Source organism: Heterodontus francisci, chromosome 10 (genome assembly GCF_036365525.1).
Source record: "Heterodontus francisci isolate sHetFra1 chromosome 10, sHetFra1.hap1, whole genome shotgun sequence".
In the NCBI taxonomy this organism is placed as follows: Eukaryota; Metazoa; Chordata; class Chondrichthyes; order Heterodontiformes; family Heterodontidae; genus Heterodontus; species Heterodontus francisci.
The window spans coordinates 98,447,356-98,468,509 of record NC_090380.1 but is presented as its reverse complement, the minus strand read 5'-3'; the positions used below and the strand labels follow the sequence as shown (position 1 = coordinate 98,468,509).

At 40.7% G+C, this 21,154-nt stretch overlaps 1 protein-coding gene across 3 annotated transcripts in view; it reads right to left on the bottom strand.

Annotated features, from left to right (window-relative positions):
* The window catches only part of cryzl1 (crystallin, zeta (quinone reductase)-like 1), a 69,072-nt gene continuing 47,918 nt past the window's right edge, over window positions 1-21,154 (bottom strand). For 2 of the 3 annotated variants that reach the window (XM_068041141.1, XM_068041140.1), the window contains exons 9-14: window positions 17,611-17,631; window positions 12,445-12,543; window positions 8,957-9,075; window positions 6,580-6,685; window positions 1,408-1,453; window positions 1-1,041 (exon numbers count right to left, since the gene is read on the bottom strand). In XM_068041141.1, the coding sequence (XP_067897242.1) occupies window positions 942-1,041; window positions 1,408-1,453; window positions 6,580-6,685; window positions 8,957-9,075; window positions 12,445-12,543; window positions 17,611-17,631 (491 nt within the window). In that variant the 3' untranslated portion in view covers window positions 1-941. The remainder of the gene's footprint in view (window positions 1,042-1,407; window positions 1,454-6,579; window positions 6,686-8,956; window positions 9,076-12,444; window positions 12,544-17,610; window positions 17,632-21,154) is intronic. The other variant, XM_068041142.1, reaches the window with a different exon arrangement.

The following is a 21,154-nucleotide window of genomic DNA, read 5'->3' as shown; positions in this document are numbered from 1 at the left end:
TCTTGAAAGAAAAAGTTTATTTTAGATGGGACCAGCGGATATATTATAATTGTGGACAGATATTCTCGTGTACAGAACCAAGCCAAGATAACTTCCCTTCATTTTTGCTCCACAAGCAGAGTAATGCTCCATAGGGCTATTTGAAATGGATTCAAATCAACCAAGGGAAGAAATTACTCTTCAGTTTCACCGTAACTTTAGTTAGGAAAGTGTAAATTAGAAGCTGTTGTTGTATCACCTCACAATTAAAGGGCCCACCATTAAATTCAATACAGCTGTTTCAGACTGTTACTTTAAGACCACCGCTTTCCGAGCCGACCTTGCAGACAGTAGGCTATGCTGCCGCAATCCTATATTCTAGTAATCCAGTAATTAGTTTCTGCCAATGCTTGGGAGATCTGTCTCGAGAGACACCCACTCAATAAATTAAGCCATTTATTCATGTGCTTATCGTCATCAGGTCATCAATCATTTATACCCAATAGAAAAGTGGATGCATTCTAATAGTTCATACAAGATGCTGACACTTGGCTGTAGGGTGTGGGAGTGGAAACTGACTCTGAATACATATCATTTCCTGCAACCACTCCACTGTTGAAGAGGTATTGCCGCAAACCGGTAAGAAACTGTGTAATCCACCAACTAATAAAATAAAATGAAAAGACATATCTTCAGATAATATGATTTCAGAAGGTTTTAAAATAATTCAAAATTAGTCGAGGTCAAGTTTGTGCAGCGAAGCACGTTCTTGTCTTTACAAATGATAAGGTTGTCAGTAAGATACTACATACTATAGCATTGTAAGGAAACGGGAAGATATCTTAATGTTACGTTATTGAAGTGGAATTGAAGCAGTCGATTGCCCCAGAACAATACAGATGCTTCTAGAGTCAGCACCAGTCTTTTAGCTGTTCACAGAAATTAGTTACCACGACGCTGTCTCAGAGCCGAATGACTTGCTTTTTCTTGACTTGTTTCTTCTGAACCATCTCCATGGCAACTGTGGCTTCATATATTGGAATGGATTCATCCAACTGAGGCCTGAAAAGAGACAAGCAGTTGGAAATGTCTAGACAGTGTGCAAAGTCTCCAAAATACCGTTTACATTTTTTCTTTCTTTAGGAGACGAGGCAAGTTACATCTAAAGTGTTTAGATAATTGACTATGGTTTTCACCTCATCACCCAACATGCATTTTAAATGTAATCATACGTAACTAATCAAACATTGAAGTTTGTGCTTTTGCTATGTATATCTGGAGATATTGTGTGACACAACCATCTGTACATATATTTCACAAATGCAGTAAAGTCTTAATTTCAGTACTGAACATTCCATTACTGATTTATTACACACTGCCTTTCAAAGTGACACCAGGAATGGCTAGAGCAAATATCAAAATGTTTACCGAAAGGTTCCACTGGACAGCTTCTCCATCACGTCCTTCAAAATATCTAGGCAACACCATTCAGGTGCAATAAGCTGCATGTAATGAAATGTGGAATGACACACGAATGTAAAACAATGCATAAAATATAAAAAATTCTCCCATCTGTGTAACTTGCTTGTTTCTAAACAATTGTGTTTTTAAAATCAAGTTGCCAATATTGGATGTTTTGTAATGACAATTGTTTCACCAATCGAGAAGTGTTCACCTCATTGCATGGCCTAAACATCAATGTGACAACTGTGAAAAATGTTTTTTATACATTAGAAAGGTCCCATTGTTTTTTTTCCGCAATTCAATTAGAAACAATGAACCAGTCAGAAAAAAGAAAAATATAAGCAGGTTGGAAATAAAAACTTGTTAAAATGCTAGGGCCGCACTCTACAATGTTAAATTAAGTCAATGGCTAACTAAATTTAAACAGACTACCAGAAAGGTCACAGGTTTGATCCCTGTTCTGTGCTGAGTCAGTTGATGTCAGTGGAGGTGGAAGCAAGCATACTACAACTGGCTGCAATAAACTGAATTATTGGGTTGGGTGGTGGGGGGGGGGGGGGGGCATTGTAAAATATAGGTCAAGGTTTCTGCTGCTGATAACTATCCAGTCATTCCCAGCTGGAAGTGTGTGTGAGAGTGTATGATATACGAGGACAGGCCTATGGTTGGCTGTGATGCTTCCTGCAATTGAACAGCCTGTTGCTCGTCATCTAGATTCACACAATGAGAACATCCACATGGATACTGGCAAGCACAGAAAAATATCCCAGCAACGAACCAACATGTTCACCGGGGTGAGAAGATTTGCAGAAAAATGGGGAGAGGATGACGCTAATATAGTTTAACTGCTTGTCAATTAAAAAAGATAAGTAGAACACAGAGCAAAGCCTTCAGGATTTATTATATTCTTTACAAAACATGAATTTACTGCCACAAAATGCACAACTTCTAAACTAGTACGTCCATCATTGATACGTTGAGAACAATAGAGAGCAAATTTTAATTTGATCTAGTTATCGATAGACTAAAATGCAAAAATATTCTGAAATTTTACTGTATCTATATGCAATAATAGTTTGGGTAATATCTGTCTGTATTTGACCACTCCATCCACAAATTTGTTAAAGCTGAGACTATAGCCTAGTTACACTACACGTTCTGAATACTGAATGGTTTTGGCTTCACAGCAACACAAAATATGCAGTACAATTGCAGCCTCAGTTCAACTTTGGAGATCAGGTATGAAACTGCATGGAGGAGGTACCTGCATCCAGTTCAAATTTGAGAATTTTAACGCTCAAAAAAACCCTCAAGTGCTTAATGTTAATAAAAGATTCCATAAGATAGCCTGCTCATTACAATTATAAAAGTTTAACCAGCATTCAAAACTATTGAGCAGAATTCTGTGCATACATCTAAGTATAATGCACAATGATCTTCCCTGAGTGAAAGAGGTGTAGAGATGGGAGTATGTCTGAATATCACAGAATCAAGTTACAGCACAGAACCATGCCATTTAAGCAAGTTGCCCTGGCTGTTCTTCCCACTCCCACCCCGCCTTTGTTTTACATTTGTTTACATACCACAATGAATTACACTTGCATTGTAGTATTCAAAAATGCTTATGGGTGAGAACAGCTGCACGCTTCAATCATATTGCAGCTTTCTATTAAATCACACACAGTTTAATAACTTCATTATCAACCATCATTTTCCAGGTTCTCTCTCATTCTTTCTCTCAGCACTCAGCTCTGTGTACAACTGCATTAATACATGGAAAAACTTTTTAAAAGTAGAAATTGCAATTGTTTTTTTTATTGCTTAATGATATGTGGGCATCACTGGTCAGGTCAGCATTTGTTGCTCATCCCTAATTGCCCTTGACAGCTGAGTGGCTTGTGAGGCCATTTCAGAGGGCAGTTAAGAGTCTGGGTCTGGAGTCACATGTAGGCCAGACTAGTTAAGGACCTTCCCTAAAAGACATTTGTGAACCTGATGGGTTTTTAACGACAATCGACGAGTGTTTCATGAAACCATTACGGAGACTAGCTTTCAAATCCACACTTTTTATTAATTTATTGAACTTAAATTCCACCAGCTGCCATGGTGGAATTTGAACCCATGTCCCCATGCCTCAATTACTAGTCCAGTGACATTATCACAATGCCACCATCTCACGTAAACTGACAGCTAAGCCAATAAATAAGGAGTGATATCTTAGGTCTATTTGTTGCAATGAGTCATGCTGCTGCACCAATTTCTTCGACACACAGTGGTACTTGAGAGATTAAAAACCACAGGCTGATTTTGTGTAGGAGGCAGCGCTTCTGGTGCCAGGCCAAAAAGACGAGGGGTACCCCGCCTCTACCTTTCCCTGCCACGCCAGAGCGATCGTCCGGTCTTTCTCCAAAGTTTCAAGAGCCGGGATCCCTGACCCTTGAGAGACAAGGATCCCACCTCCATGAGCTGCTGGTCAATCAGAGGGCCGGCAGCTCAGCAGTATCGGCAGCGATGGCCACTGCTGGAACCCCAGACCAATGGTAGGTGAGGCAGGGGTCGCTGGGGCCAGCCTGAAGGTCTTGGTGAGGGAGGGCAAGGGGATGGTTGCGCAGTCCATGGGCAGGGTGGTCCTGGAGGGTGAAGCGGTCCTCCATGGGCCACAGTTTGCCCATGGAGGAGGGATCCCACCACAAGCCCGCAGGGAGGTCACCTCGTTTTACAAGGTGCCTTCCCCGCGTGGCAGAGGGCCCCCCCCCCTTGCTGGTAAGATCCCAATGGTGGTGCAAAAAGGCCCTTAATAGGTCACAGGGGCTTTAATTCACCCCTGGGTGGGAAGGCTGTCGTCAACCTATCCCGCCCCTGATAAGATCGCTTGCCGATGGGCCCTGCGTCCCAATTCTACATGCTGCCCCGCCTCCAACCTCGCCTCAGGGGGGCCCATAAAATCGAGCTCCACATGTGTGCATCTTGTGTGTTGGTGAACAATACGAGAAATTGAAAAAGGCATAAACTGGGCAAAGCTGGGGAAGTCTCTGACATTACAGGTAGAAGAACCAGACTGGATTTTCCCCACTGTTTGTAACTGGAAGCACAGTTATTGCTGACAGTTTGATTTGACACTCCACTGGATGATTACCAGTAGCTTTTAGATTTTTCATCCCTGGTTAGCACCATGGTAGGGTCTATTGTGCTGAAAGGAGGCAATGTTGGAATTTCACAGTTTAGAGCAAAAGGTACTGTTGGATAAGACTAGCCTGAAATGAATCCCCAAAGTGGCCATTTTGTATTCCCTGGACATGACTTCATGCTAAATTGGTGTTAACAAAAAAAAAAATCAAGAATTATATAACTTAAATTTGGGAAAAAAGGGTAAACAGTGGGGAAAAATTTGAAAAGCAATATTCACACAGTTTTAACTAGGCATCCAGTCTATTCACTCACAGAGGGAACTGGATAACCGAATTGATGATTGTCGTCTTTTTTTTTTAAACCAGGTGAAAAATGTCACCCACTGCCAGTGGAAATTTAAGCAGCAGTGCTTAAACCTGTAGTAGATCATACAGAAGGCAACTGAAGTTATGTCAGGGGTAGTAACATAGAAAGCATTCTACATTCCATCTGCTGAGTTGTACATTTAGAGTTGTCAACCCTCCTGGATTGTCGTGAAGTGTCCTGGAATTGAAGATGATAACACGGGCACTGCTGCAACCAGCCTGGGAGAAAAGAGGAGGTACAGTAAATGGGCAGTGCCAGTGAACCAATGAATGGAGGCAGAGCTTTGACTGGCAGACACAGTAGGAAATAGGTTTGGGGTGATGGCAAATTTCCAACAGTAAGATAGGCTATGCTGGAGCCTGTGAGCACCAACACTGGAAAGTTCCCAAATAATGGTTATTTTTATTCCGGTTGCAGCAGTGATTGTTTTAAATAATTACAAACAGTTGATTTTCCTAAAATAAAAGCAAAATACTGCAGATGCTGGAAATCTGAAATAAAAACAAAGGGTGTTTTAATACTCAGCAGGTCAGGCAGCATCTGTGGAGAGAAAAGCAGAGTTAACGTTTAGGTATTTCATCAGATGAAACATTAACTCTGCTTCTCTCTCCACAGATGCTGCCCGACGTGCTGAGTATTTCCAGCACGTTCGGTTTTTAGTTCTTATTTCTATTTGCCTCCTGCCTACTTTTGCTGCTTACTTTCTCAAGTCTGGAGATTACCTGTGAGGGAATTATCAGTTCATTTGGGACTGTGATGGTTAGGAACCACAGCTTGACTGTATTTTGTATTTTTGTGCCTGTCTTTTTCATTCAAGTGGAGGGTGAAATGGCATTTAAATTCCCTCCTTTTTCTCTCAGTGCCTGGTCAGGTGGCCAACTCGCCCAGATTACAGATGCTGCCTGACCTGTTGTGTGCTTCCAGCATTATCTAGCTATATCCCTTTGATTTCTCAGAGGTGGTATGGGATCAGAAAGTGCTACTCATTGAGTGTTCAGCAGTGAGAGGAGAGAGTGCACCTCCCAGAGGTGGTAAGTCACTGTTCATAGGGTACTTGAGAAACTTCCCAATATCCAGACTGCCCTTACCAGTAACTGAGAACAGAAAGTGCTGGAAATACTCAAGTCTGGCAGCATCTGTGGGAGAGGAACAGAATTTACATTTCAGGTCTGTTCTGATGAAAGGTCACAAGGCCTGTAACAATTAACACGGCTTTTCTCTCTCCACAGATGCTGCCAGAACTACTGAGTATTTCCAGCACTTTCTCTTCTCATTTCAGAGTTCCAGCATCTGCAGTATTTTGCTCTTGCTAGTAACTGTTTTTATAGCCTCATGGGGAGCAGATACTCGACTACAGGGGACTCTACCTTCAGAAGGAAAACACAATAGCATCTGCAAACTGCGGGCAAGAATCACATGATCAAGCATCACATAATCAAAACTCCAATAATATATCCAACTAGAGTAGGTGACCTTACATACCAAAATTATTATTGTTTAATGTGGGCTAAGAACTCCAATTGGAAATATTTGCACTTATACTATAAAGCTATAGGCATTGTTATTCTATTACTAAGGGTCATTGTTTAGTGATTACTTAAGTGCCTCAAACCCTCCAAAAAGACTGCCAAGAAAGGATACGCAGGTACTTCCCTTGTTGCATATTTGATAGCTGCCACACTTCCTCGTTTAGGAATGAAATGGTTGCTCCTTTAAGAAATAGAAGTTGACTATCTGGCGGATCTAGCTGTGAAAATAGAAAGGAATAGGTTAAAAAAAAACTATAATTTAATAATAAAATATACCAAATATGGTGACTTTTTGTATGCTTTAAATCTCCAATAAAATTTCTGCTTGCTCCCCAAATAGCTAATTTAGACACTAAAATAAAAGCAAAATACTGCGGATGCTGGAAATCTGAAACAAAAACAAGAAACGCTGGAATCACTCAGCAGGTCTGGCAGCATCTGTGGAAAGAGAAGCAGAGTTAACGTTTCGGGTCCGAAGAAGGGTCACTGACCCGAAACGTTAACTCTGCTTCTCTTTCCACAGATGCTGCCAGACCTGCTGAGTGATTCCAGCGTTTCTTGTTTTTGTAGCTAATTTAGACAGTGAGTATGACTTATACAGACCTGGATGGTGAGGTTAATTTCCTGGTTTGCTGCACCTGAGTTAGAGGGGGAAAATTGTCATTCTTCCCTCTCGGTCACTATTCAGTGACCCTTGCTAGAAGAGTGTGCACGTGTGTGTGCGTATATATGTATAGGGTTGGGCTTTGTCTGTGGTGCTCTCCACAATCACTGCCGACATTACAATGGTGACTTCTTTTTAAAAGTACTGTACTGGCTATTAGAGGCACTTTGGGACATCCTGTGGTTATGACAGACAGTAGATGAACATTGAGACTCCAGTTCCACGCCAATGTATTTCTCTTAACTGCCCTCTGAAGTGGCTTAGCAAACCAGTCAGCTGTATCACCACCAGGGGAACATTGCCAGAAGATTAGGAATGGGGATGCCCAAACTTTGAGAAAACAACTAGTGTGTGGAAGTGAAAAGGGAGATGAAAGATGACTGGAGCTAGAACCTAAATTGCAAGAAGCAGAAATAGATCGCAAGGGAATATTTTAAAGATGGAGTAAAAAGTGAAGAAAAACTGCTTAACAAAAAAAAAAAATCACAGTTACATTTGGTTTACTTAGCATTTTATTAGTAAATTATATTTTACATTCAATATCTTCATCCCCAAGCACAGGGAAGAAATAAGTAACCTAGAAATTAGATCCTTCTGTAGTTACTAATTTGAGACACATACTGTACCAGTTAGTAGTGTAGTGGTTTTAATGCTGTTTTATTAAAAAACTAGTTGATCTCCTGTGGTGTTGTATTTGTAGAGCCAAGGAAAAGTGTAGTATTCCGATCAACCAGAGTTAGAGTGCGGGGGGAGGGAAAAGGATGGAGATGCAAGGAGAAAGGGGAAAGAGCAGAAGGGCGAGAAAGAGAAGATGAAGAGTTAAAGGAATGGGAGGATAAAGGGTACATGTAATTATGCTCAGTGTGGTGGGGAAGGGAGTGCCACTCTTGCCTCCTATTAGGAAAGTACATTCTATTTATCTGGGTGGGGTTTTATTACAAAGATGATATTTGGTGACATTTCACTGCACTAGGGCCCTGTTTTGCGCTGCTGAACTCTAAATTTAAAAGTCAAACATTATGGTTCAAAATGTAAAACAAGGTAATTTTCTTTGGGCAGGGGTTATTAAGAACTTAAATCTGTGCTATTTAAAGAATGGACCATTACCAAAAGTCCTGCTGTTTGGGATACCACCAAGTCTGACAGGGTAGGTGTGACACCCTTAGTAATGAACACTCCTAATACAGCATAACAGGTACTATAATGGGTTAGTCCTTAGGGGCAAGGTTACTATGAAAGCTTTTACTGAAATGTGATCTCAGGTACCAAATTTAATATTTAGCAGACACCCACTATGCATACAGAAGATACTGTATGAGAGAATAAAACATGAAAAATATTTCCAGTGAGCCTTAAAAAAACTGCTAAAAACAAGCTAAGATATTAAGTTAAGAGGAACATTGGAAATTAATGTTAAATTAAGAAGCATTCCTGTTTTATGAGACACACCTGCAAGTAAGGCACCACCCCTGTATTTACAAGTCATAAAAAAATAGAAATATGACATAGATCAGGATTTATTGTTATAGGTTTCACCTTATGCATTAGTAATTAAAGTATATTTGGAAATTTAAAAAAAAAAAATGAAACCAACCCCCCTACATTTTTATTTCATTCTGACTTGCCACATAATTTTATAACTGTTTTGTAACTTAATAGCTGGGTTTCCATTCTCTCGCTACACCAACTAAAAAGAAGAGAAAGGAACTTTTGGAATTACATGAGTGATTGGATTTCATGTGAAGTTTCAGGTTATATATACTGGTGAACAGTGCTGCACTGACAAGTTACAGAAGACCTGTACGGTGTAAGCTTCCTGGATTACCTGCAGATTCTCCTCTGTTGTTACCCAATGACCTGCAACAGCCAGAAGACTGAGGATGTCATGTTTATGTGGGAGATGCTGTTTGACAGCTGGTTCGTCTTCCTTGCTGTAGAGCTGCACTGTAACACAATAAAAGTGCATACTGTTTCACTGCCATAATTTAACTCACATCAGCAGATAAATGAGACCAACAAAACAAGGATTGATACACTTATAAACAATAAGACCATTTTTTGAGTGAAATACCCCACTGATAACATTTCTAAAAAAAAGTTAGCATTAGAAAATGAAATTTCTTGTCTTGTATTCAACCTGGCATGTGATGAAATTGTGGAAGAGGAATTCTAATGTCTTGGTTTTACAATACTAAACTTAACCATTGTAGAAACTACAATAAAGCAGCAATTTTAATAAAAGTCTGTATCTAATTCATAAGAATGCTAAAACTTGTGGCCTTGAGCTATTTTATTAGAAAAAAAAGAAAATCTTTTTTCTTTTTTTCGCAGCCTCACAGCTCCAGGGACCCGGGTTCGATTCCGGGTACTGCCTGTGTGGAGTTTGCAAGTTCTCCCCGTGTCTGCGTGGGTTTTCTCCGGGTGCTCCGGTTTCCTCCCACAAGCCAAAAGACTTGCAGGTTGATAGGTAAATTGGCCATTATAAATTGTCACTAGTATAGGTAGGTGGTAGGGAAATATAGGGACAGGTGGGGATGTTTGGTAGGAATATGGGATTAGTGTAGGATTAGTATAAATGGGTGGTTGATGTTCGGCACAGACTCGGTGGGCCGAAGGGCCTGTTTCAGTGCTGTATCTCTAATCTTTTGTACTCCACACACCATGTGCCTGGTGAGGAGGGCCAGTAGCTAAGCTTCTTCCAGCGTTTTGCCAGTGTTACTCTGTAAATGTTTGTTTTATGAGCCAGAGTGTCCCAAGGACACTCACAGTCCAAATTTTCACCTTTCCTGTGGAGTTGCCTAATGTCTGTCCCACACCTCACCTAGTCACAAAGCTGAGACTCCTATACATTCTGGCATAGAATCTTGATGCATCTACATAATGTGTCCAGTCACTACTAGGGTATTTTGAACAAATAAAAGTTATTCAGGACCAAAAGAAGACTCACTTTAAAAAGGAAATCTAAACTGCAATCACATGAGTAAACTACAATAGTTTGCTCAGTCCTCTGCTCAGTGTGGGACTATGTTATAGAATTCTAGAGGGAAACATGCCACATTTCCCATCCATTTGTCCTCTTTGTCAAAAATTGGCAATTTCATTTTGCCGCCTTTGTGCTCATCTGCTGACTTGCAGGTTCAGATTTCCCACTAATGAAGTGTTCAATAATGGGCTGAATATTAGTACATTTAGTTAATGTGTTTTCCAAATTGAAACTGTGAAAATTTAGCAACATTAAATCAGCCTGTTAGCATAAAGAAGGCAATTGGTAATCAGCTGAGTGGGATGAAATCCAGTCATTGCCGAGATGGTAGTCTCTTTCTCTCCGATGCCTGCAAGAATCTGAACAAGCTAGAGTTTGGCTAGTCTCAATTCAGGTGCTAATTACAACAGAATCCTAACTGCCTTACAGGAACAAGAAAAATTCCAAACTGAATTTTTAATAATGGCATGTCTTTCATGGGATGTAGCAGAATCTGTATGTTCTTACATAATGCTCTTGGAAGTCATTTCTGGAATCCATGTATGAGAGAGGGGGAATGTCATGCAGGACCCCACCTGCCAAGAATGAGGTACATTAATTTTGCCACATGAACATTGACTTTTAAACTGTTACTGGAGTAAAGAAAAAACTTGCTTTAAAAATAAAGACCCTTGACCGGAAAGACATTTGCATAGTAACAGACAGTACTTGGAAAGGACAAAAGGAGCCACTCCCTGCTACAATTTAATCCACAACAGACTTTTGATTACCAGATGTTGAAGGTGGAGAAGCTAGCATTCCAGGTTGACTGCCAATATGCTCCCAATACACAGAAGAGACCTGGTCAAACCAGTCAATCACGTGACCTGGCTAACGAGGGGAGTTTTAAATTGGAGAAAGAGTGTTTGAAGACAGAAAATTGTTTGCTCCTGGACTGAAAAAGACCTCTCGCAGCTGACTCAGTGCAACCTCTCCTGTCTGCTTCCATCTCTTTCTTATGGAACTGAAGACCCATTGAAGGCACATAAACCCCAAGAAAGAAAAGTCTCCTACAGTTAACAATGTTTAAGAAGAATACTGGGCCCCAACAAAAAGCAAGACTACCTAAAATCAAGGACTCTACAGCAAGCTCGAAGCACAATAACAAACCCCCTTCAGAGATTGCCTCAAACTTTTTCACTTTATTTTTCTTCTGCTCTTTTCTGTCCCTATTTGCATGTGTATATCGCATGTGCTGGCTAGCCTGGGCACATCGGGTCGCCGTGGGCGTTAACCGAATTAGAGTTTAAGTTTTAATAAATTTCACTTTTCTTCATTAAACCCAAGAAAGCCTGTTTGTGCTCATTTCTTTGCCTTATAATTGGAAAGTGGTGAACAACGATTCACCAAAGGGGGAAGCTCAAAACAGTGTGTTTAAAAATTAAATCCTGTTACAGCAAGACCAGGTGAAGGCTGAAAGAAACCCCTAGACACCTTTCTCACTAGGTCGTAACAGGCAAAAATAAAGCAAACGGGAGAAAAATTCAGTTTGAAAATAATTCCACCTCCTCATCACTTTAAGCAAAATTCACCTATTTTCACTGATCTTTGGAACAATAAAATGTAATTGTAATTTTTTAAAATTTAAAATGATTCTTAACCACAAGTCCTGGTGTTCATAGTCTGGGCAGTCTCAGTGGGCAAAAATTAAAAATCAGAATTGCTACATTTACTAATTATGTTGTGTTTTATAGCTGTATGTAACATTTGGTCCAATCTTTTGAATTGGCAAATGATTTTAAAAACATTTCAGTTGCCCAAAGACTCATAGTTAAGGTCTCCAACTCAGCCATATAGACAATGAAGCTTACAGTTCAATTTCTTGTTTGCACTGAGTTTGCTTATATCAGCCATGCCAATGGTAGGGCTGCTACCAATTGGCTACACGGCTGTGTTCGGATAGGGGAAAAAATGGCTAGGGTTCCTGCTCCCAACTGATAGACAATGAATCCTACGGGAAGTGCATATTTGTGGACGCTGGTAAGGACTAGTCCAGGTTTGAGTCCCTTCACAGTCAGAAAGTCTGTTGCCATTTTTTGTCAGGGCTCACATGTAAATAACAGCCACTTTGAGGAGACAGCAAAGAGCAACTGGCATCAATGGAACTGTGCTGCAGCCATGGGGTAATGGGTTTATGATAGGAAAGCTGAAAACTGAAGGGCATGTATATGTTTTTAAAGTTTCATAATATTGTGAAATGTTCATGCAAGACTTTAAAATAACCAAAAAACATGGGTTAAATTGAGAACCTTCGAAAATAATGTTTGGTGCTTAATGCACACAGTACAAACCTCCACAATCCACCACAATGTTCACACCTAGACCACCTGTTTCTTCCAAACAGCTGTCCACAAGGTCAACCTTCCTGTCAGACAAGTTGATCACCCTGGCTGTGAGAGCGCAGAAATCAAATTAGTTTGCTGCCCATTAGAACAATCAATTATTTTTCATTAATGGCAAAGCAGGAAAACACACCATTCTGATTGAGGTTTTGAGTCAACAAGAAAACAATGGCTATATTTAACTTTTGAATTATGCATTTCTATTGTGCATCCAAATAAATTTTCTGAAATTAAAAGATTATCCTATCCATTTAACAAGGTAACTTTATTTAGTAAAAGTAAAAACAGTTTATAAATCTTATCTGTCTGAAGCTGTTTACAAATAGTGTCTAATGGCTGACTCAAGCACTGCTAAGTGAGATTAATCACAAATTACACTGTGATTGCATTCTACCAGTGTAGGCTATTATTTTAATAGGATAAATAATTACAAACATTTAGACAGCCTGATGATTATAACAACTAATTTAAGTTATTCATTTATTAGAATAAACTTGATAATTTCAAATAAGTTATAAAAATAGCACAACCATTTATTAAATATGCATAGTAATTGGCTATTGTAGTCATTCAAATTGTATTCGCAGACAATACTAGTAAGGAAATGAACTGAAGGCCAAAAATATGGGTTACTGCCTCAACGTCACTGGTCAAACACATGGTCTGACTGGGCAACACTGAACCCTTACTGCTGCCTCTGTGAAATATGGATTCATCAATTTACAGATTTAAAGTTTGTCACTGATTGTAAATGTAATACTGTACTGTTTAATCAGAGGTTGGTAGTCTCAAAAGTCTGAAAAGCTTCATTTGTATGGATAGCAAAAAGACATATAGAAATGCTGTCTCCTGCCCTTTGTGAGCTCCTGTTTACAATTGCTATCGAAACAGTTTTCCTTCTTGCCGTGCTGTCTATCTCCGCTCCAGTGTCTCAAATAATCTTCCTGTCCTCTCAACAACTGAAGTATGGAATTGGGACTAATTCACTTACAAATGTCATGAAAATCTAATTACCAGAATGTAAGTGTAAATGAACTTGCTGCAGGTCAAACATGGACTGAAAGAAAGTTTAATTTTTAAAAAATTCTTATAAATCTATGAAAGCATAGCAGAATGTCATTATTAAAACAATTATTTTTTCCATTAAAAAATGGAATTAAGTCAGATGGTTATTTTTAACTGGATGTAATATTATGGTCCCTCATTTAAGAGCACTCTCCAATTATGCATTTAGCATGTGCCTAAAGTGTGGCTATTTTACAAGCTCATGTTCTTTTTTTTTATCTGTACAATCATTTTCCACAGGTTGCCTTTTTCACTGCAACAGTAATACCTTATTTGATGTAAACAAATGCTCACTCTCAAATAATCCCATTTTACACTTTTGTACCAGTACCAAAAAAAAAAAAATGGATGAATGCACTTCTTCAGGAAGTAAACTCTGTAGAGATGAAAAAGAACAATTTCACTGGGAGTTAAATCTCTTTTTCTCCTTGCTCCCTACCCTATTTATTTCCTGGAAAAAACAATTCGGTTTTAAAAGGACCAGGATCATGGCATGGAATCTTTGAACAGTTTGTGTAAACAGAGTGAAAACAGGTGATGGGATTGACAATATAAATTGGTCATGTCTAAAACTAAGATTTAAAATTTTAGTCAAAAATCAAGCCGATTTCCCTGCCCCTCCAAAGATAATACGAAAGACTGGACAGGATTTTCCCGGCCCCGTGGAGACAGCGGGAGCGGGAGAGGGAGAATAAGTGGGAGTTGCATCGGGACAGCTCCCCAATACATTCCCACCTGTGGGGGATCTTCCCCAGTAACGAGCTGGGAACCGGGTTGGCTGCCCTGCTCCACAGAGGTGGAGCCATTTTGTGCCAGCATTTTACTGATGGAGGCTCCACAACGGCAAGGCCGCAGGAAGAAATTCTACACTGGCGGCTGCTGGTAGGCCTACGGAGGGGTTTTCCCACCAACCCCATGGCTTCGGGCCTCTACATTTTCTATGCAGGCAGCCAAGGGCCCTCCATGTTGAGGTGCCCTTGGACTCGCCTGCCTTCGACAGCATCCACCTCTTCCGGTGGGGCTGCCGGCCTGATATCGCTATGGTCCTGCAGCATCAGGGGTCCTTCCACTGTACATTTTAGGATGACCAGCATGGAGGCTGGGTCTTTGAATATATTTAAGACTAACTTAGACAGATTTTTGATCTGCAAGGGAGTCAAAGGTTATGGGGGCAGGCAGGAAAGTGGAGTTAAGGCCACAATCAGATCAGCCATAATCTTATTGAATGGTGGAGCAGGCTTGAGGGGCCAAATGGCCTACTCCTGATCCTATTTTTTATGATCTTATGAGTAATGAAGGTGACTGGCCCTTCCTGCTCCTGGGACTGAGTTTGTTGAAAGACTCCCCTTTCCTCTTTAGGTTGATAATATTCCTTTATGTCAGCCGTGGCTCAGTTGGTCGCACTCTCGCCTCTGAGTCACAAGGTTCCATTTTCAAGTTCCACTCCAGGGCTTGAATACAAAAATCAAGGCCAACACTCCAGTGCAGTACTGAGGGAGTGCTGCACTGTCAGAGGTGCTGTCTTTCGGATAAGACGTTAAACCAAGGCCCCATCTGCCTGCTCGGGTGAATGCAAAAGAACTCAACACTATTTCTGAAGAGCAGGGGATTTATCCCTGGTGGCCTGGCCAATATTTATCCCTCCATCAACATCCCAGCAACAGATTATCTGGTCATTATAACATTGTTGATTGCGGGAGTTTGCTGTGCGAATATTGGTTGCCACGCTTCCTGCATTACAACAGTGACTATACTTCAAAAGTACTTGATTGACTAAAGTGCTTTGAAACATCCAGTGGTCATGAAAAGTGCCAAGAGTGCACGTCTTCTTTTTCTTTTTTTTTGATCACCCAGTACAACCCAACCTTTGTGTGAGCATGTGCATATATCTTCCTGTTTATCTGTATGTGTATATTTAGTGCTGAAGATGAAAGGCATAGTGCTTTACCAAATCTTGCAGTCAGCATCAGCATTTGATCTGAGGCATGAGGTAATACAAATTGCAGTGAAACCCTTTTTTAAAAAAAACAGATGTCAAAAATGTTTAATGTCAAGTACATTTATACTTTCCTTTAGCCTTTTTTACCCCATTGTAAAGCAAATTTAAAACATAAAAATTGCTCTGTTGAGAGGTGCTGAACAAATAAAGGAAATAGTTCACTACGGAAGTCCTCATTGGTCCACTGTCACACACTCCTACTCGACAATATAGATTGACAAATGAAACACATCTGTAAGCAAGTTACTATTGTGCTGGTCAGGTGTGTAACTCAACAGAACCAAATCATGGGGTATGTTTAAAAAAACAAAGTGACTCCTGACAATGCAGAGAATGCACAGAGCAATCGTGGAAGTCATCAATGCAAACAAATATTTGCCAGCTTAGCAGTATGAATGCATGTGCACGCATGACGTCACCATGCAATGACATCTTCAACCCTCAATAGCCATCTCCATTCACCCAAACTGTACCCCGCTCCCTCCCACCATCCCTGCTTCACCCCGCTCGATCCCCGCCACGCTGCTGCCTTCCCTCAGCCACTCACTCCCCCCACCCGTTTCTCCCCCCCTCCCCCCACTTAGCTGCTCACTCCCAACCCACTGGCTGCTCCAGACCTCGCCACTGCTCCCCCCCCCCACTCCCCTCGGCCGACTGTTCCCCACTCCTTGCTCCCCCCGACCCACTCTCCGGCCGCTCGCTCTCCGTTTCCCGCCCCCCATCCCCCTCCCTAGCCGCTAGCTCCAGGTTGTGCTGTTTCCCTCCTCTCGGCCACTCGCTCCCACATTGCCCAGTTACCCCTTGTGGCCTGCCTTGCTTCTTCGGGTGGTGCGGCGGGGAACGATCGAATGTGGAAGCGAGTGGCCAACAGCAGGGAAGTGGCGGGGCCTGGAGCTAGCGGCTGGGGGGGCAGGGGGAAGTGAATGGCTGGAGGCAGGGGATGTGGTGAGGCCGGAGTGAGTGGCTAAGGGAAGGCAGTGGGGAGCAAGTGGCAAGAAGACAGCTGGAGAGTAGGATTAGACTGGATAGTCCAGCACAAGCATATGGAGCCAAATGGCCTCCTGATGTGCTGTAAATTTTCTGAGTTTATATATTCTACTAGTGGGAAAATACTGTGACTATTAAAATGTATTACAGTTGAAGAATGAACACTAGTGTGGGGAGGGGATAGCAGCTTTAGTGTCAGTCACTAAAGTGCGCATACACAGAGACACGAAATCCAGAAGATAAAGTGCAAACATCTCCAAGTCCAAACAGTACTCTGAACGATACAAATAATTCTTAGTCTGTTTGATGCCAGTACATCTCTGAATGCTCTTTTAGTCACGATGCACTTCACATCCTCAACACTTCAGTCATCAAACATTTCTGTCTGCTTTATATCCTGGAACTGATTTTACTTGAAGTAGCTCTGCAATCAGGTAAGGTTGAATTCCACATAATTGTGGCAATGGAGAAACAACTGAGTAACTGTATACTCTTACACTTGTTGTTTAAAAGTCAATTACTTCTATTTTCTATTCAAGGTCCTGCCCCAAAAAATGCATTGCATGCCTACTGGATAGGCAGTGTACAATTTGATTCCTTATCTGTAAGGCCACTGTCGCAGTTTTTTTTTAAAGTGGAAAAATGGATGGAATCAGGGAATGATTCCAAAAACAGCAATACAAACCCCTGAGAATCCCATAATCCCAAATAAAAAAAATGGAATGACTTATTTAGTGACCGTAGAACAGCGGGCCTGCTTATCTGGTCAGAAAAAATGTTGGCAGGCATAGTCAGTACAGAGACTTGGAATGCTAAATCCTGGAGACAGTTTCTTGACTCCTCCAGTGGTTGCAGTACCACTTGAATGATATTATAACACTACCACCAAAGTCATGACGGTCATTGGCACAGCACTAATATAAATGGGGCATTATTTAACAGTCTGACAAATCCACCTCAGACGAGGGGGAGAAAATAATTTCTGGCTTTTGTAGTCAGTTTGGGTTAGAACATAGAGACTTTATTGAAATGATGTTTCGCATTACTCAGAAACAATGACTTACCTACCATAGGTTGTCTGATGCCTTGGGAATTACAGCCATAAGTGCAGCAAAGACAGGAAATAAAGAGAGGACAAGAAGTGAAACTTTGGAAAATAATCAATCAATCACAGCAGTAAAGAAAAGTCAACATATGCGAGCTATACATGGTACAATTCAAGTACTGGCACCTGAAGCATAATAAATGTTTGATACAGATATCAAAATCTAGGAACTCCACCTTAATTTGAAAACTAGAGAAGAATAGAATTATTTAACTACAACTCAAGATGATCAACAATTAAGTGTGCAATCTACGTACTGTGTGTTACTTGATATTTTCATGCCCGAATCAGATTATAGACTTAAAATGCACCATGTCAGTGTAAAATGTCAGAATTATTTTATAAATACTAACCAAGTCTTTAAACTTAATATAGTTTAAATACTTCCTTGGATCATTCCTTGGCATATTATATAATGAAAAAGAAGTGTACTTCAAATCATCAACTTTGTAACAATGGAACAAAAGCAAAATATTGCAGATGCTGGAAATCTAAAATAATGGAAGACTGACGGAATATAAACCAGGAAAGTCTTAATGAATTGAGACCACGGAATTAGACTTTCTAATGCAATGTGCAAAGGACAAGACGAGGGATAACTCACATATATATCGGATTCTTACAAGTGAACACGATAGTAGATCGAGGTTATGGAACTTACAATGACTGATGATAATACGATTAAGATAATCTGGCTATCAGCATTGTAAAATCTAGGTCAAAAATTATGAACTTACAAAAGATTTTTTTTTTTTTTTAAATTAAAGATTCCTCTTCTAAAGACTGAAGGAGAAACTGAAAAAAAACTGGGATATGTACCAAAAGGTGGATTGAGGGGAAATGAAATTTTGAAAACTATAATGTGAAATAAGCAAGAAAGGAAAATACCCAAGAAAACCATAAATGGCTTTAAGTCAATTAAAATGGGAAGAAGAAAAATAAAATATACAAAGTCTATGGTGAAAGGTGGGGGTGGGGGAGGGGGAGAGGGGGAAACTCTGAGGCCAAGAGGAATTTACTACAACAGCCCCAAAGAGGCAGCTGAAGTGCTAAAAAGGACCATATGAATGAAAACAGTTGAAATTATAAGCATTTCAAAACTTTGAGGATATCTTGGAGAATTCTAAAAGATAAAAATTATGAAATTAAATATAAAATGCTCAAAATGTTTTAGACATATGCAAGACGACAAATACTCAAAGGCAAAAGTACACATTATGTAGAGACTTTCAAAGTCAAGGTCATACTTGATAAGTTAGGATGCATCCACACTGCAACTGTAGCAGCAGTGAAAAGAAGTTTCCCTTTGTACCAACACTGCAGTCACCAATAGTACCATCAAGCAACACCTTTTCATCAATACCGACTGATGCAGAATTGGGATTCCACCAGAACCACTTAACTGCAGACTTCATCATAGCCTCAAGCCAGACGACGACAATGAAACCGTACATTCATATAGTGCCTTCAAAGTGATAAAACATCCCAAGGCACTTCAGAGGAGCCTCACAAGGAGATATTAGGTCTGATGACCAAAACTTGGTCAAAGAAGTAGGTTTTAATGAGTTTCAAAAGGAGTAAAGCGAGGTAGACAGGACATTCCAGAGCTTGGGGCCTAGGCAGCTGAAGGCATAGCCACCAACGGTGGTGATTAAAATCAGGGATGTTCAAGAGGCCAGAATTAGTCAATGAGCTCCTTGCGCTAAGACACAAAGAGAGACAGTAGCTGCCCTTGAAATCAACTATGGCAAGAAGGAGCATGAGCAAAACTAAAGTCAGTGGGGATTACGGTGAAAATTCTACAGTGAGTTAAGTTGTTGCTGATGCAAAGAAAGAGGTTGTCACAGGCCAGTCATCAGAGCCTCAAGACAACACTGGGACTACCTCAAGCAGAATTCTGAGATCAGTATTCCTCAGCTGCTTCATCAATAATCTTCACTCCAACACAGAGTACAGCTTTTCGCTAATCGTTTTACAGCGCTCCGCGCTAGACACAGTTCTTCAGATAATGAAGCAACCCACCCCAGTTGACATCAGAACTAGTCATAGGCTTATAAGTGTCAGATAGCATACTTGCCAAGTAATGACAATTGTGAACAACAGAAAGCTCAGCCATTTCCCCTTGACCTTCAATAGCATCATCATCACTGAAACTTCCATCAAAACCTGCAGAGAACTTGCCTCACTGCTAGTCAGTAGCTCTTGACACTTTCAGTTTTTGTGTGCCCATTAGGGAAAGACATGTTGGTAATGGGTAATAAAACATTATTCTATGTTTAGATTTTAATGTCAGCATCAAACACTCCCAGATAAGGATTAGCAGTATCAAGTCCATGAGAAACCTCTTTCTATTCTGTCCAACAATATGCCTCTCACATCCAATATCCTCTCAGTCTCTAGAAGTGAAATGGGGAATGTAGTTCAATTTGTACCATGTTAAGGGCATTAGGTGCTGCCAGCATGTGCTGGGTTAAAACTGACAAAAATGCATCGAGTACTATCCTTTGTACTAATACTGAAGAACTGGTCTTTGGGAAGGTAAAGTTGTACTGTGACTACTCCCACCTCAAGGGGATGGAGAGGGAGAAGGGGGAAGGCAAAATCCAAAGGGTGCTAAGGAGAAGAGAGAGGCAAAAGGCCAAGGATTGTGTTCCGACTTGTAACACAGATACAGTTGTTACGACTGAGGCGGGAGGAGTGCACTGTTTTTTCTAGTTCCACTTCTCCACAAGACATAACATATATTTAAATGTGTTCCCAGTTACCTATACGGGCAATCATAGACTCTATTTTTATCCCAGAATAAAATACACCAACCAGGTTTCTTTAATAATATACTTATAATTTTGTTTATTGAACAAGACTTAACCAGTAATGAAGCAAAGCATCAACATACAGATAGAAATATGAAAGTTCCCTTTTCACCTTCACACACACATATGCACGCACACATGTTGACTAAAAGATTTTCTCTGCAGACCTCTGCTAAAAAGAAAGAAAAAAAACTTTGGCCCAATACTTGCTAATTCTTGAAGAAAAAAAAATGTGGAAAGATGTCAGTTGTCCCTTTTTGGTTTGGCTTCCCAAATACGCGTAGATGGCTGTCACTGGGATCTTTCTAGAACAGTTCTTTTCAGGCAAAGTTGAAGATCAGTTTGGCAGGCTTTCCAGAAGAAATGTGGCAATTAGGGTTTCTGGCAGGCTTTTCAAGAGAAATGCAGCATCGGTTTCTCTATTTCTTACGTTTGATTCTCAAGAAGTTCTCAGAGATGGAGGAGGCTGTTGATGACGACTGCAATCTTGGCTGGTTTTCTCCAGCTGCCTTCAAAACACATCACCCCAACACACTGTCCGAAGCGAAACCAAAAACAATGGACTGAATTTTGAAAGTTCGCCGCTGATCTGGGCAGCATACGCACAAGATGTGTGCCACAGAGCCGCCATGATATTTAGTGGGGCGGCTCATTTACATGGAGAGGGTGGACCGCTCGCCCCTGATGACT